This window comes from Chlamydomonas reinhardtii, chromosome 14, assembly GCF_000002595.2.
Source record: "Chlamydomonas reinhardtii strain CC-503 cw92 mt+ chromosome 14, whole genome shotgun sequence".
Classification (NCBI taxonomy): domain Eukaryota; kingdom Viridiplantae; phylum Chlorophyta; class Chlorophyceae; order Chlamydomonadales; family Chlamydomonadaceae; genus Chlamydomonas; species Chlamydomonas reinhardtii.
Window position 1 is genome coordinate 1,283,462 of NC_057017.1, and position 15,988 is coordinate 1,299,449.

The 15,988-nt window shown below is 58.8% G+C and overlaps 2 protein-coding genes across 2 annotated transcripts; both read right to left on the bottom strand.

Moving 5' to 3' along the window:
- Nucleotide 1: 1 nt before the first annotated feature.
- CHLRE_14g616650v5 (uncharacterized protein) lies at nt 2–8,657 on the bottom strand. Its single transcript, XM_043070099.1, has 16 exons — nt 8,246–8,657; nt 7,690–7,962; nt 7,430–7,556; nt 6,903–7,209; nt 6,559–6,793; nt 6,121–6,381; nt 5,828–5,969; nt 5,297–5,597; nt 4,968–5,184; nt 4,527–4,831; nt 4,217–4,388; nt 3,912–3,952; nt 3,380–3,485; nt 3,033–3,130; nt 2,110–2,843; nt 2–830 (listed from the first exon to the last, which is right to left on the bottom strand). The coding sequence occupies exons 1-15, from the start codon at nt 8,325–8,327 to the stop codon at nt 2,619–2,621; spliced, it is 2,892 nt and encodes a 963-aa protein (XP_042916772.1). The 5' UTR covers nt 8,328–8,657; the 3' UTR covers nt 2–830; nt 2,110–2,618.
- An 81-nt stretch (nt 8,658–8,738) lies between these two features.
- On the bottom strand, nt 8,739–15,897 carry CHLRE_14g616700v5 (uncharacterized protein). Its single transcript, XM_043070100.1, has 15 exons — nt 15,603–15,897; nt 14,905–15,174; nt 14,550–14,676; nt 13,936–14,233; nt 13,493–13,727; nt 13,085–13,339; nt 12,791–12,935; nt 12,243–12,543; nt 11,910–12,126; nt 11,479–11,783; nt 11,184–11,355; nt 10,902–10,942; nt 10,599–10,704; nt 10,214–10,311; nt 8,739–10,085 (listed from the first exon to the last, which is right to left on the bottom strand). The coding sequence occupies exons 1-15, from the start codon at nt 15,700–15,702 to the stop codon at nt 9,861–9,863; spliced, it is 2,895 nt and encodes a 964-aa protein (XP_042916773.1). The 5' UTR covers nt 15,703–15,897; the 3' UTR covers nt 8,739–9,860.
- Between the last annotated feature and the right edge of the window lie 91 nt (nt 15,898–15,988).

The following is a 15,988-nucleotide window of genomic DNA, read 5'->3' on the forward strand; positions in this document are numbered from 1 at the left end:
CACGGGGGAAATCAACCGCAATCCGCCGTTTCAGCAACAGGAGCGCGTCACTGCGACACGTTCATGGCACCGCGCCTACACCAGCTCCAGCGCCTGGCAACACATGCTCCTTACCCTTGTGGGCCCCGCGTTCACACTTGTGAGTGAAGCGACTCGGTTCAATCGATACGTTTGTGTACCGCAGTGTACCGGTACTATGCGTCCACTCTGCCTTTGCCATTCCATCAGCACCAGGGGAATTCTATAGCCAAACAAACTTACAAAATGCGCTCTCAACGTGCATTTACCAAGGGCACACGTTCGGTTATCACCACCACTTGCAGGGTGATGCACTTATACAGGATTATACAGGATTACACTCTCACCACTTCCAAGTAGTGCTTCAATGCAAGCAGCATCAATTTCAAGTGCTTCTTCACGTCTGCCGCGTGAACCAGCCAGTGAAGCCCCATGCACACCCGCGCTGCTGCCGGGGCATACACCCTGATTCCCGATTCCCGATCCTCCCGTCGCCTCACCACACGAAGAACGCACACACAATGAACGGCACACACAAACGTATCAGGGTTTATTGGTGTATTGGTGGCGTGTGGTAAACCCAACTCGCGCTGCTGCCGGGGCATACACCCTGATTCCCGATTCCCGAATCCCGATCCTCCCGTCGCCTCACCACACGAAGAACGCACACACAATGAACGGCACACACAAATGTGGGTTATCTCGCAACGCCTGGCCTCGCGCATCATCAGCTCATCAGGGCACCGGGGCCATGACCCGCAGCGTGGGCTGCACGCCTTTGTCAGCGACGGGCCCGCCCAGCCTTTTGCGGCCTGGGCACACCCCCGGGTTGGGCACCGGCCTGGAGGCATCCATATGATGCGGCCTTTGCCGGCGGTTGGTCCTGGGGGTCTACACATACACATGCCAAGGTGTCTGAAGCTCTGGGGTGAGTCCGGCCTCATCCACGAGGCGTGGTGGCCACGGAGCGGCCAGGAGGCCAGGGCGACGACAGGGATCCAAGGCACGGCCTGGCGCGTGTCCGTCGAGGTCCGGTTGCCCAGCGCCAGAAATCACAAATACAGATATATGATCAATACAGCATGGGAGCTGAGCAACACGTGCTCGGGCGGGCAATCAACGTTGTTATCACATTTCTCGCACGACCAGGCCGTGCGCGAGGTGCTTAGGGTGCAGCTAAAAGTCGCCAGTTTCCTGGCGTCGGTTCCTCCATATCCCTATGAGCATATAGTTAGGCTTGAATGACTGCAATCAAGCTACCTTGAAGTGGGGGTAGCCCGAATCCTAACGAAATGCGGACTCGCCGAACATGTCGGCATAGCCAGCCCCGCGCCTCGGCCGCACGCCGAGCCCGCCCAGGGACCTCCGAGTATGTATGTATGGCTTCAAGGATGATTGGGTCATGCCTGGGCATTTTTGAGGCTGCCGGGCGGGCGTTGGGGCCGTCCGTGTGCTCAGGGACGGACGCGTCGGGTGCCTGTCCGCCTGGCCACCGGCTGGCCAGAACACGGCTAGTTCCGGCGGCCCGAGTGGACATATGGCATGGCACGTGTAGTGGCTTGGTCAACTGGGCCGCATAGGCACGGCACAGAGGCCCCAAGGCACTGAAGTGGCCTGTGCCGCGTGGGAACAGGCAATGTCACCAGGCACGCGGTGCATCAAGCCTGGGGGTGACCACGCCCCATGTCATCTTGCATGTGCGTGGTGGCGATGGGGGTTGCTAGCTAAGTAGCTAAGGGCAACAAGTAAGTGCAGCGGCGATGGAGGTGGGGCGCGTGTACGTGTGTTGAGGGGAGGCTCCTATATGTTGGAGTGCGAGCTAGCTAGCTAGGTGGGTAGGGGCATAAGTAGATGACCTAAACGAGATGAGGGGTGTTACGTGGCGGTGGGGCTTTGGCGGGCTTCGGCTTGGCTTCGACTCATGCGCGTAACACTATGAAGGTCGGCAGTCAACCAGGGGGTGGGTGTTTCTCTCTGGGCCGGAGACGGTCCCTCGCGGCGTGGGTGCGGTGTGCCCCCGCTTGTCGGGCTGTCCCTTCAATTGTAATTCGCATCCATAAGTAGCTAGGTGGAGGTGCCGGGTGCGCTCACTTGGACAGACTTGAGTGGCTGACGTTAGTCTATTTGCTTGCTTTGCCAGCGGGGCTTTGCGCGTGTATGCACGTGCCCGTGCGATGCACATGGACGAGACGCGATGGCGCGTAGGGGTAATTGTGTTCCGGGCGGCATCAGAAATGGCAGTAGTACTGCCGCTCATGGATGGATGGGTGCCCGCAACTCGTTCCGATGGCACTCTTGATGGCACACGTTGTTGCAATTATCACTCCCGCCGGTCCACGTCCCACGTGCACCACTTGCCCCATTGCTACAGCCAGCAGTGCCATCTTGCGCCCGTCATGCTTCCCTGCCGTACGTCTTCCCGTTCCCTTCCGGCACACAGCCGAGACTGTCCGGCCCACATTCAGTACCTCACGTCCTCCCCATGCCACACGGGGGCGGCACCTTGCAGGAAACCCATTGCAGGCTGCGGGTACCAGCGGTATGCTAATTCAGCCAGATTCAGCTTTCTTTACCGGTCACTTCCATCCGTCATCCGCCATTTATCGGCCCTTTCCGGCAGCGCTCCACCTGCCACTATAGTACGCATGCAGCCGCTGCAGCTCCTTCTTCTCCAGGGCCCTGCTATACACGAGCACAGCCGACAGCCGGCCGCGCAGAAAAGTGCCGGGCTGGCAGTCGTAGTTCATATCAGTGTTGCGCCACGTGCAGCCGATGCGGAGCTCGGTGCCGTCAGGCGGCCCAAAACTGTACTCATCGCCAGCCACCTGTTACCACATGGCCAAACAGCCTCAGGTATCTACAAGATACGGGCACTGAGTTACTCACTCAGGCCAGGCAAGCGCAGGACAGGGCTCCCGCTTGGGGTGGCATTACGGTACTGCCAGCGAAGTAGTACACCCCCCATGCAACGCAGGCACCAATTGATGACGAGCCAGCATGCACCTGCAACGTACCTGAGTTACGTTTCCCGCGGCCTGGGCCGCGGTGCCCCGAACGTACGTGTAGCCTTGGTTGTGTATAGTGGATCCCGTGTTGCCGGGGGCTGGTACGTCTGCAAGTGTGGGCGGGCGAATGCGGCGTGTGGCATGCAACGCGCGCCCGAAGGAAACGGTGACGTGCCCCTGATGGGTAGATGTTTTGAGTCGCTTCTAAGCTTTATCATGACGCCCATTATGGCCAGGGTCAGGCGTGCGTGTTCCATCAGGCACATGGCGATATGTATTATCGTTGTCCTATGTGCAGCTGCGCGCCCTGCTGCACGCCTGGCACTAGCCCTGCATGCAAAGCCCTCCGAGCCTACCGTAACTATATGAGTTGATGGCTTCCATGCTCCACAGGCCACGGGGCACCGGCGAGGGAAAGTTCCTCCTGTAGTCTACGTTGTTGTAGTCTTCCCCACCGTCCAGCTGCAAGTTGGTTCGCGGCAAACGGTTTAATGCTGCTAACAGTACGGTAATGTGAAATTGTACGGTGGCAGAACTGCGCTGGGCAGGTTGCCACACCGCAAGCGGGTTTCCAACACGCAACACAGACATGCACCCACGGTACGGCAAACTGTTTTGCACCAGTGTGAAGCTTAATTGAGTCACAACAGGAAGGGTATTGCGACCCTCATCTCCATGCCGCCGTGTGGCTGGTGCCCGATATATAAAGTTGGTGGCAGTGCAAACCATGGGTGCAACCGTAGCACCAATGGGCGAGTCTTGCGGCCCGGGGCAAGGAAACATGGACAGCATCACAGCACCGCATGCAAGTCCACCGTGGGCAGGAAAGGCATGCCAAGATAGCGCGAGCGCAACGGCGGCGCCCCAGCCACGCGCTAGGCTCCTCACCGTCATGTACGTGGCCTTGGTGGACCAGTGCATCGAGGGATCTGCAAAAGTGGCACAAGGGAAGAGCGCAAAATTTGGCTGAGCTGACCGGCCTGGACGTACGGTTTCACATACAGATGACTTGCACAAAGCGCCAGTCTGGCCAACATACCCACACGACCATTCAGCGCGCGCAAGCAGAATTGCGCCCACGCACCGATGCGCAGCGCGCCCGCGTACGCTGCAATGCCGCCACAACTTAAGCATCCCTTCTGTGCTAGTGTTAGCCAACAAGATGGACCCAGTCAGGTGCCACGACCACTCACTGCCAAAGTAGTAATAGGCTCCGTCCTGCATGCCGTACGACATGATGCCCATACCACCCGTGTCCAGCTCGGCGATTTCGTGGTCGCTGTTCACGGTAGGAGCCAGGGGCGGCTTGGGCGGCGGCGGCAGGCGGGTGTTATCCAGTTCCAGCACCGCCACCAGTGTAAAGTTCTGAGGGGCAGCATGAGCAAGGGAGCCGACATTTACATGTATGACGGTAGAGACGCAGTCCCATTGCCAATGCATACCCGTACTCCGCAACACATTGGCAACAGTGAAACATTCCCCCACGGCTTTCACCTAACGCACCAGATTCTCTCCGCCATTGCTGTTCAGTATGAGCTGCCACTCCGCGCACAGGTTGGTGTTGAGCTGCGCGTAGCAGCTGGAGCCGTCAAGCACAATGGAGCCTCCGCCGGAAGTGGCGTCATAGCGGCAGTCGCCGAACCAGTCCAGGCGCTGCTGCCCAGGGTTCAAGACGTCGCGCAGGGCGCGCACGCCGCCGCCTGTGGCCACCTTGGCACCGGGCTGCGGCACCACCAGGCGGCCGGCGGTGGCGGCCGAGGCATCAAAGTAGGCCAGGTCGGGCATAAGCGCAGCCGGCAGGCCCGTGCCTGTGCGAAAGTGAAAATGAGCGCCAAAATGGATGGTGCAGAAGGCCCGTGTGTTTGGCGGGCTAGGAACTTGGATGAAGCACGCATCCAAGCAATATATTGGAACGTTTCAGAGCATCACATGTCAATGACTCACTCGGGGGTGAAGGTGGCGGGGGCGGGAAGGGAGGAGGGGAGGGCGGGGTGCCGGCGGCCAGCCAGCGTGTCGTGCGGTAGTAGGTGAGCAGGCGCGACACGTCAGCAGCGGACAGCTGACGAGTATACACCAACACTGCCGCCAGCCGGCCCTGAAGGTACGAGTTGGTGTTGCACCGGAGCTCGTAGTTCCCATAGTCCTCATCCGGAATGTCGAACTGCGCGGGAGAGGTGGTCAAGCAACATGCAGGTGATAGAAGCTCAAGCGTCCAAGATAACAAGCCAGGAGGACACCTACACGCATACAGGATGGCCTGGGAGGTCGCGCACCATTGTGTAATCACAGCCCAGCGCAAAATCAACACCCGATGGTGCCTTAAGGAGTGGAGCAGGTCCGGAGTACAGGACGCGTGCGCCCGCACTGTCATCGAGACCACCACGATAGTAGCGGGCCGTGCCGTTGAGCTCATTTGTGTGGTTGGGCCGCCCCACAAACGCCTCCAACGTCCAGGTCCGCGCGGGCACCCGGGTGAAGGTGAAGGTGGAGTTCGCCACAGCGTCGGGAAACCGAGCATTGTCGTACTCGTTATTTGGGTCGTCGTTGACAGGATCCACAAATTTGACCAGCTTGCTGCTCAAGGCAATGGATATACAGGTGTTGGCGCGGGCATACAGGAGCCAAATGAGGATGTGCTTATGGAGGCAGTGTTTTGGGGCTGAGGTAGGCCCCCGAGCGCAGCGACTCCAGGGGGGGTGGGGCCGAAGCCCCCCAGGAACACCCCTGTCCGTGTCTGCGTGCGTGGCTGAGCTACGGTGCATAGTAGTGCTTCATCGTGCATAGCATCGCCCCGCATCACTTACCGTGTCAGAACCTCATCAGGACGCCAAGCCAGCATGCGCTCGCCGTTCCATATGTCCGCTTCGTAGCCTCTGCTTGTCAGAAGTGCGACCCGCTCCTGCTGTGAGGGTCCCAGCTGTGCTACCAACACTACGGTGAAACCACCTGCGAGGATGACCAGGAGATTGATCACACAATCAGTTTACCGTGACACACCCACTCGTCACTTCCAAGACAATTGGGGCACACTCAGTCGTCTGGGCATAAGCCATTTAGCCTGACTGGCGGTGCTTGGATGCGGCTCAAACCCGCTCACCGTCACCGCGGTCCCAGTCGCACAGGCGCGACTTCGTATCCAGGATGGCAAAGCAGCTCTTGCCGTCCAGGACCACACTGCCACCCGCAGCGGAGTCCCAACGGCAGTCGCCGCTCCAGGTCAGCGATGGCCGGGGGACCTCTGGGGTTGCCAGGATGTCACGCTGAGCTGTAACCTGGCTGCTTGTGCGGTTGATGGTCAGGGAGGCCCGGTCACCGGCGTCAAAGAAGGCGACGTCAGGCAGTAGGTCAGAGGGCAGGCCTGCGCAGGCGTAATACACGTGTTGCGCGCACGTAACACAGGTGTTGACAATACAAGCACAAACTAGCACACGTCTGACCCCGGCCCCCGGGACCGGCCCCGGGCCCGCACTCCCTGCCCGGCACCAGCTAGCCCTACTCATCATCAGCTAGCTCCACGCCCCGCGCCCTAGCTTACCACGAACAGGCTTCGGGGGCGGGCTCTTCATGAGAGGGGGAGGAGGGCTGGCTGGAACCCATCGCGGACTGTAGAATGTGGAAATGCGGGCGACCTGCGCCTCCTTGAGCGCCTTGCTATACACAAGGACAGCTACAAGGCGACCGCGGAGACCAGTGTTACGTGGGTCACAGCGGTAGGTGATGGGTAGCCTGATGTCGGTGGCATTGATACGTGCGGCGTCATCAGGCATTGTCTGCGGCCGCCATCACCCGGATTGTGTGCCAGAAACAAACGTTAGGACTTCGTTCAATTTTGCGCGTGCAACACGGCGGCTGATGTGCCGGCGCAGACCACGTGCCTACCTCCATGTAGTCACACCCAATCACAAAATCTGAACCAACAGGAGCGAAGAGTCCAGGGGTGCGGCCGGACGCAACTGTGGTAGACTTGGCATTGGGCGCCCTGGGTTGCGCGTACCAGGTGGCCCTGCTGTCCTTCCTGCGTGTCGCCGGCTGAACTGCGAGTGCCTGCACTGACCAGCCATTGTTTCCATAGTACGAGACCGGCCTGAGCAATCCCTTGTAGAAGTCCTCAGGTGTGGCGTTGAAAGCGGCACTGAAGGGAGGCACGAACTCTTGACCCACATAGAATCCGCTGTCCGGGATAGACCTGTGCGTGTGGAAAGGCGGTAGCATGGGGTACAAGCATTATGGTTGGGGAGCTGTGTATTGTCGAACGTGTGACCCTTATCCTTCATGCAACATAGACATCACACGGACAGCCATGAGTCAGTTGCAGGGGTGTCCCTGGTCAATTGCGGGTGTGTAGAGTCCACCTCATTCCGCTACCGTTTTTGACAGTGCGTCAGGCCGCTGCAAAACACGTCTACCTGAGGAAGAGTTCGCTATCGCGCCAAACCAAGCGTTGACGCGGCTGGCTTGAAGGCGCCAGCGCAGAGAGGATGGTAGAGTAATAGCCATGACCAAAGCCGAGCACGACAACAATGGTATATGCACCTGTCGGATGTGGGAGTACACGTTACAACCACGGAAGCAACTGCAACTGTTATCCCGGGCAGCCACACAGCAGACCGCTTTTGCGCTCTCTAAGACACCACCAGATATGCCCTGTACTGTATCCCTATGTCACCTTTCAGGCAGGTGCCGTTGCACAGCGGCGCGCTCAGCTTGGCGTGGCAGGTCCACCCGTCCAGGTACACGCTGCCGTTTGCCCCGGCCGGCCCGCCCTGGTAGCGACAGTTACCCTGCCACTTCAGGGCAGGCCGCGGCGATTGCGCAGTCGCCAGCAGGTCCCGCTGCTCCGAGACGCGGCCGGTGCTGGGGTCCACCACCAGCGAGCTCGCGTCGCCGGCATCGAAGTACGCGACGTCGGGGGCCAGCGAGGCGGGCAGCAGGCGGGAACCTGCCGACCAAGCACGCATTCACCACGCATTTGAGGTGTGGCCAATAAAAGCAAAGATTCATCGCGCCTGCTGGCCGCTCTAAACCGCGAGAGCTCAGGGGCCTGCCCGTGCACATGAGCGGCTGCACGCAACATCAACACTCGCGCAGGATGACTGACGGCTGCGCTTGCTTCAGTAACAGGTATTTGGTAGGAAGTGCGTATCAAAACCAGCAGGCGACTTGACGACCTCAACTGTGGCGGACTCCGCTATATATGGCGTGACGGCTTGAGCGCGATATACCTTGCTTTATTGTTGGTGCGTGGTTAGCTGCTTTAATGGAGTGGCAAGCACCCAAGAACAGGACTAGCCGAAGCAACTTCATTCTCCCTGCCTCCTCCTGGTAGTGTCACCATACCAGTTCGGTGTGCTTTGCCTGCTGTTTGGATTTAGTTGAGCTCACTTCAATGCAGGAACGAAGCCAAGGACCTTTGCGTTTTCGTCACGATGTAATCTGCTGGTGTAAGTCGCCTCTGCCGCAGCATAGGAGGCGTACGCGTGGTAGGCGTTTAGCGTGGTTATCCCTGTACTTGAGCGCGATGGCACATATCACGGTTTTGGCCGAGCCCGCGCGCCCGCCCCGGCCCTGCAGGCATCTTTTTTTCTGGACTGAAATGGCACAGAGTGTTACAGTGCAAGCTGATATTGCTTGGATCTCAAACAGGCTTAGCGCTGCAGAATATGAATGTATTGCAACAATCCGAGTCAGTCAATGCAAGGGCGTCGAACACTTCCTGTGCATAACTTGTTACATAGAGAGCAAGCTACTATATATACGAATGCTCGGCGGGGAACGACCCAACCCTGAAACAAGAACATCCCAGCGAGCAACACGCTCCCTGACTTGATGCTGACAGCGGCTGTGTCAACAGCCAAGGCTGGCTTACTTGCTGTTCAAAACGCTGACTGGGCATCAGAGAGAGGACACCGAAAGGGACGGGAAGACCGTGTACCGGCAGTACTGGTAGTATGACTCAACAACTACAGGTAACGCACTGGGGCTGCGGCACGCAGCACAATCCAACACAGAAACCTCTAGGGGCGACCGTGCGCCGTGCTTGGCTTACGACCTACTTGAAGCTCGAATCAGACAGAAGGCTCACTTGAGCGCGTGTGTCGTAAGGCAGTGGGGGTCAGCAGGTCAGCTGACTGGAGGCCTGTTTGCTTGTGGCTAGGCTTTTGTGGCAATAGCTCAGGCCCGCGTGGTCAGCCCTGAAGTGCTTTTGGGCAACTACCAACCACATTCTTTGATGGTGGGTGCAGCCTGCAATATGGAGACCACCGGGGCCCAAATGCCATAATCCACACCGAGCACGATACATTCGCAAATTGACATTCTTTGCGTTAACTCCACCTGCAGCCACCCCAACGCCGCGCGTGGGTCTGTCTGCCTACCTAAATACCGTAAACACGCGTAAAGAGTACAAAATAACGACATGCATCGTGCAAAGACTAAGCTATAAGAAACGCCGGCCCGCTTCGGGAACACTGTAAAGTGCCGCTGCACTGCGCTCATCCTACGCAAATGCTCTTGTCCTGCATTAGTGGTTGCTCTTAATGAATAGCCCTGAAAGCTCCAAACCAGATAGGCCTCAATGAATGTCAGGGCCGGGCGGAAGAAAGCACGGACGTCGTGTCCGAGAGGGGCTAGTCACAGTGTGCCGCCACGCTGCCGGTCCTGGCCTAAGTTGCTCCACCCGGAAAGCGTTCACTTGACGATTTGGGAGAAGTCTTGTTGGCATAAAGGCAACCATCGAAACATGAGAGTCACACAATGCGCGTAGCCAATAAGTATGGCATGCGCGTTTACATCAAGTCCGCCATCTAAACGTACGGTACCCAGCATGTCTGCCTTTCATTACCTGCCCTTTCCGGCAGCGCTCCACCTGCCACTATAGTACGCATGCAGCCGCTGCAGCTCCTTCTTCTCCAGGGCCCTGCTGTAAACGAGCACCGCCGACAGCCGGCCGCGCAGGTGGGAGCCGGGCTGGCAGTCGTAGTTGAGGTCCGAGTCCCGCCATGTGCAGCCGATGCGGAACTCAGTGCCGTCAGGCGGCGGGAAGTTGTACAAGTCATCGTCCACCTGTCAAACGGCCGAACACAGTCACAACTTGCGCGCATGAGGGCGTTCGGCCCATTAGCCCTCTGCTCCGGCACCTTTCGTTCATTTACTCCATACCAGCTAGCGCACTGGCACGCCGGCAAACGCACCGCGAGTAAGGTGCCCGCGGCCTGGGCTGAAGTGCCCCGGAAGTAGGTGTAGCCTTGTTCGACCTCATTGTATCCATAAGTGTTGACATCTGGTACATCTGCAACGACGTTCAAGCCACATGCCCAAGAGAGGTGCGCTCGTACTTCCAGATGCCAGCAGCGTAACATACAGGCAGGTTGTTATGTCTTCTCCAGTGCATGCATAAGCCCCTGCAACTACTTCGAGGGCTTACCATCTTCTGCTGCCCATAAAGGCCAAGGTCAAGCCCGTCCCACTAAGCACATGGCGACATGGGTATTGACAACCGATATCTCTGTCAAGTTGTGAGTAGCCGTGTGCCCTGCCGCTCAGACACTTGGAGCCATACAACTACCCAATACCTACCGTACACATACGAGCTGATGGCTTCCATGCTCCACACGCCGCGGGGCACGGGCGCAGGAGAATTCCTCCTAAAGTCTACATTATTGTAGTCTTCACTGCCGTCCATCTGCATGCACATCAAACGCATGTTGGTTGGTGCCGATGACAATTTTTACGTTCGTCTGGGCTGCTTGGCAATATTGCGTCATGCCGCATGTCAACACGCAATCAACACAGACACGCACATCATGGAAAGCGACAACGCATATCAGCCTGGTGCCGGACTGCCGGTGGTAATGCCCACAGACCCGCTAAGCTCCTCACCGTCATGTACGTGGCCTTGGTGGACCAGTGCATCGAGGGATCTGCAGTTGCAACGAGGTGCCGGAGAACAAAATCAGACTGTGCTGACGGCCTGCATGTACCACGCCACGTCCGAGGTTCACAACGCGCCAGTCACCCGGGTGGACTGGCGGCACCGTAAGTCAGTGTGCGGCGGGTGCTCACATGTTTCAGCCACCCAACGTCGCGGAACATGTACAGCAAAGTGCGCAGACCGCTCTGGCCGCTGCTGACCAAAGTACCTTCATGCCACGTACGACTTACTCCCAAAGTAGTAATAGGCGCCGTCCTGCATGCCGTACGACATGATGCCCATACCACCCGTGTCCAGCTCGGCGATTTCGTGGTCACCATTTACGGAGGGCGCCAAAGGCGGCTTGGGCGGCGGCGGCAGGCGGGTGTTATCCAACTCCAGAACCACCACCAGCGTGAAGGTCTGAGGCAAGAGTGCAAGCGAGCAAACAGGTTTCCTCACTTGCACCAATAGCTCATATCTGCAGCATGGGGTTGTCCCTGTTGCAATCACGCATTGCAGCATATTCCCGCGTGTTCCACGCACCAGATTCACTCCGCCGTTTCTGTTCAACATCAGCTGCCACTCCGCGCACAGGTTGGTGTTCAGCTGCGCGTAGCAGCTGGAGCCGTCAAGCACAATGGAGCCTCCGCCGGAAGTGGCGTCATAGCGGCAGTCGCCGAACCAGTCCAGGCGCTGCTGCCCAGGGTTCAGGACGTCGCGCAGGGCGCGCACGCCGCCGCCTGTCGCCACCTTGCCACCAGGCTGCGGCACTACCAGGCGGCCGGCGGTGGCGGCGGAGGCATCAAAGTAGGCCAGGTCGGGCATAAGCGCAGCCGGCAGGCCAGTGCCTGTGCAGGCGAGATGGAGCACGGGATGGGGTACCGTGCTTGTGTGATTGGCGGGCTTGGCATTTGGATCAAGCACGCATCAAGTTGTGAGGACCCACGGCACGCTTGCAACACAGCATGACTCACTCGGGGGTGAAGGTGGCAGGGGTGGAGGGGGAGGAGGGGAGGGCGGGGTGCCGGCAGCCAGCCAGCGTGTCGTGCGGTAGTAGGTGAGCAGGCGCGACACGTCAGCAGCGGACAGCTGACGGCTGTATACCAACACAGCCGCCAGCCTGCCCTGAAGGTAGGACTTCGTATCACACCGGTACTCGTAGTTGCTGTAGTCCTCGTCTGGAATGTCGAACTGTGCACAGAGAATGGCCCAGCCAGCATGGCCGATACGGTTCAAGTTGACTAGGTTTGAAAAGCAGAGAGCTGCAAGCAGAGCTGGTGCCGGCGCTCTTCTACAACCGCACGCACCTTCATGTAATCGCACCCCAGCGCAAAGTCAGCGCCTGAAGGCGCCCTGATGAGCGGCGCACGTCCGGAGTACAGGACGCGCGCGCCCGCGCTGTCATCGGGACCACCACGGTAGTAGCGGGCCGTGCCATTCAGTGCGTTGAGGTAGTTCGGCTGCCCCACAAGCGCCTCCAGTGTCCAGGTACGTGCGGGCACCCGGGTGAAGGAGAAGGTGGAGTTCGCCTTAGCGTCGGGAAACCGAAGTTGGTCGTACTCGTCATTTGGATTGTCGTTGACAGGATCCACAAAGGTGACAATCTCTCTGCATGCATGACCAGTCGGGTAGCGCGAATCAGAGGGGCGCCGCGGCGATCCCAGGAAAACCAGCAAGTCGAGCGATTGGTGAATGCTCTCATGTACCGGCCCCACACGCACAGTCGCAACAACGCCCATTCGCAGTACAAAGGAAGCTGGCCGCCACATTCAATCACCGAGTCCAAGGTACGTACGGTTGATCAGAGCTCAACCCGTGACAGGGAGCTCTCTGTTTTCATTCATTCATCACTCACCGTGTCAGAATTCCATTGGGACGCCAAGCCAGCATACGCTCGGCGTTCCAGAAGGACTGCTGTTCGTAGCCTCTGCTTGTCAGAAGCGCGACCCGCTCTTGCTGTGAGGGTCCCAGCTGTGCTACCAACACTACGGTGTAGCCACCTGCGAGGATGACCAGAAGATTCACACATTCAGTTTACCACGACAACGCCCACTCGTCGCTTTCCAGACAATTGGAGCACGCTGATTCGTGTGGGCATAAGCCATTCAGCCTGACTGGCGGTGCTTGGACGCAGCTCAGACCCGCTCACCGTCGACGCGGTCCCAGTCGCACAGGCGCGCCTTTGTATCCAGGATGGCAAAGCAGCTCTTGCCGTCCAGGACCACACTGCCACCCGCAGCGGAGTCCCACCGGCAGTCACCGCTCCAGGTCAGCGATGGCCGGGGGACCTCTGGGGTTGCCAGGATGTCACGCTGAGCTGTAACCTGGCTGCTTGTGATGGTCAGGGAGGCCCGGTCACCGGCGTCAAAGAAGGCGACGTCAGGCAGTAGGTCAGAGGGCAGGCCTGCGCAGGCGTAATACACGTGTTGCGTGCACGTAACACAGGTGTTGACAGTACAAGCACAAACTAGCACACGTCTGACCCCGGCCTCCGGGACCGGCCCCGAGCCCCTGCCTGCTGGCATCAGCTAGCTCCATGCCCCGCGCCCTAGCTTACCACGAACAGGCTTCGGGGGCGGGCTCTTCATGAGAGGGGGAGGAGGGCTGGCCGGAACCCATCGTGGACTGTAGAATGTGGAAATGCGGGCAACCTGCGCCTCCTTGAGCGCCTTGCTATACACAAGTACAGCCACAAGGCGACCACGAAGCTTATAGTACCGGGGGTCACAGCGGTAGGTGATGGGCAGCCCGGCGTTGGTCGCGTTTGAAGTTCCGGCATTATCTGGCATGGTCTGCACAGGTGAATCACACTATGCAAATCAAACTGGGGAAGGGAAGACTGTGCACCATAATCAATGCAGAGACTGCACCCGGGCCCTGGAATGCACTCGGCGCTGTGACAGGCAGCCAGATGCGTTGGGGCATACAGAAACTCCGCCACCCCTGGGGGCCCGGGCACATCACCCCCCCTGGGATGGTGGAAACAACCCCTCTCCTCACCTCCATGTAGTCGCATCCGATCACGAAGTCAGATCCGACCGGAGCGAAGAGCCCAGGGGCGCGGCCAGAAGCCACAGTAGCGGACTTCTCGCCGAGCCCCAGCGGCTGCCTCATCCAAGTGGCTTTGCCCCCCTTCTTGCCTGATGACGGCTGAACTGCCAGCGCCTGCACTGTCCAGTCAGAGATGAAGGTTGTGGCTTGCAGAACGGTCTTGGCGCGAGCCTCAGGCGTAGCGTTGTAAACTGCACTTGAGGGGTCATAGGAGTCGCCCACAAAGAACCCGCCATCCGGGATGGTCCTGCACGCGTCGAATGAAGAATAGAAGGTGGATGTTATGAGAGTTTACGTGCAGTACGGAATATTAACTTGCATGTTTTCATTTCGAGTCATGCGTGGAGTGCACATGGGGTTTATCGAACTACCAGCGAAGAGAGCATGCATCTGCGTGGGACAGCCTGGCCGTGGCACCTACTCAGCATCGCCCTTGTCGAATTCACTGCCGCCCATGTCGTGCGCACACACGTGTTAAAGAGCACAAGGAAAACGTTGAAACGTGTGTGTCTGCTGTATAGTCATCATTTGAGCACGCGTGCTGCTATGCTGGCATCACCCACCGCAGAAGGAGTTCGCTGTCGCGCCACACCATCCGCTTGCTGGGGTTGCTGGAGGGCTCCAAGGCTGATAGGATTGAGCTCTGGTAGACGCTGCCATACTCGACCACCACCACAATTGTGTAAGCGCCTACAGATCCCCGGATGTGTAGTGTGAGTCTGAGAAGGTGCGGGTGAGTAAGAACGGCACATGGCGTGCGCGCGGTGCGGCATAATCATGGAAGCGAACACTGCACACACAATTTGGCCCTGCCTGAGTTGGGAGTTGGTTGAAAGTAGTTGTGATTCCAAACATAAACGGTCTAGCCCGCGCGCTCAACGTATAACCAAGGCGTGCTATACAGGTATGCACACGTACCCTTCAGGCAGGTGCCGTTGCACAGCGGCGCGCTCAGCTTGGCGTGGCAGGTCCACCCGTCCATGTACACGCTGCCGTTTGCCCCGGCCGGCCCGCCCTGGTAGCGACAGTTGCCCTGCCACTTCAGGGCAGGCCGCGGCGACTGGGCAGTGGCCAGCAGGTCCCGCTGCTCCGAGACGCGGCCGGTGCTGGGGTCCACCACCAGCGAGCTCGCTTCGCCGGCATCGAAGTACGCGACGTCGGGGGCCAACGAGGCGGGCAGGCGGGAACCTGCCGACCAAGCACGCATTGACCACGCATGCGAGGTGTGGCCAATAAAAGCAAAGCTCCATGTGCGGTGTATGTCCCGCCTGGCCGCTCTAAACCGCGGCGGGCTGCCCGTGCACATGAGCGGCTGCACGCAACATCAACCCTCGCGCTGGGTGACTGACGGCTGCCCTTGCTTCAGTAGTAGCGTAGCCGGCAATCCAGTCTAGTACAGGCATTTGAAGTCAACTAGGTGCAGTCACCGGCAAACTAATGCTGTCCCGCGAGTGCCCTTAAAAACCGTCTCGACAACGCGCACGCCCAGATGCAGATTATTATGAATGGTCACTCATCTCGTTGTCGCAACCACAGCGAGCACGCGAGCGAGCAAGCAACTGCTCCGACGGATTTCGGGCCGCACTTGACAACCCACACGAACGCGCCTTCCACACCTGGCCGCGCTGATGTAGCTTGTCCGGCAGCTCCATAGCTCTGCACAGCTGCGATAAAGACCAGCAGAAGGGGCAGCAGCGGTAGCGTTCTTCTAAACATTCTGGCTGGCGCCTCTTTTGGTGCCATAGTCATGCAGAGGCTGAAAACAGAGTAGTTCAATACACCTCTATATGTATGGCATGGCCATAGCCTACACTTTGAAGGATGACATTAGGACGATGAGGGAAGATGATGCTACTCCCTCGTTAACTGATTTATGACTACTACCAACTCCTAGTTCTAGAAGTTGGTGATTTCCCACTATGTGGCGAGTTGTGTGGCTTGGAAGCGGTCTGACTCATGCGCGCCCGTCAGACCTGCACGGTTTCGGTGGGCCGAAGGTTTC

What these genes read in the sequence shown, in the direction of transcription:
- CHLRE_14g616700v5 (XM_043070100.1), bottom strand. Translation starts at nt 15,702, where the DNA reads ATGTTTAGAAGAACGCTACCGCTGCTGCCCCTTCTGCTGGTCTTTATC. An exon ending in CCCAATGGAATTCTGACACG is followed by an intron (nt 12,544 to 12,790) that starts GTGAGTGATGAA and finishes TCATGCATGCAG; the next exon opens with AGAGATTGTCACCTTTGTGG. An exon ending in TGGGGTGCGATTACATGAAG is followed by an intron (nt 12,127 to 12,242) that starts GTGCGTGCGGTT and finishes CTCTGTGCACAG; the next exon opens with TTCGACATTCCAGACGAGGA.
- CHLRE_14g616650v5 (XM_043070099.1), bottom strand. Translation starts at nt 8,327, where the DNA reads ATGAAGTTGCTTCGGCTAGTCCTGTTCTTGGGTGCTTGCCACTCCATT. An exon ending in CGCACCAACAATAAAGCAAG is followed by an intron (nt 7,963 to 8,245) that starts GTATATCGCGCT and finishes CTTGGTCGGCAG; the next exon opens with GTTCCCGCCTGCTGCCCGCC. An exon ending in CCGCGGGAAACGTAACTCAG is followed by an intron (nt 2,844 to 3,032) that starts GTACGTTGCAGG and finishes ATGTGGTAACAG; the next exon opens with GTGGCTGGCGATGAGTACAG.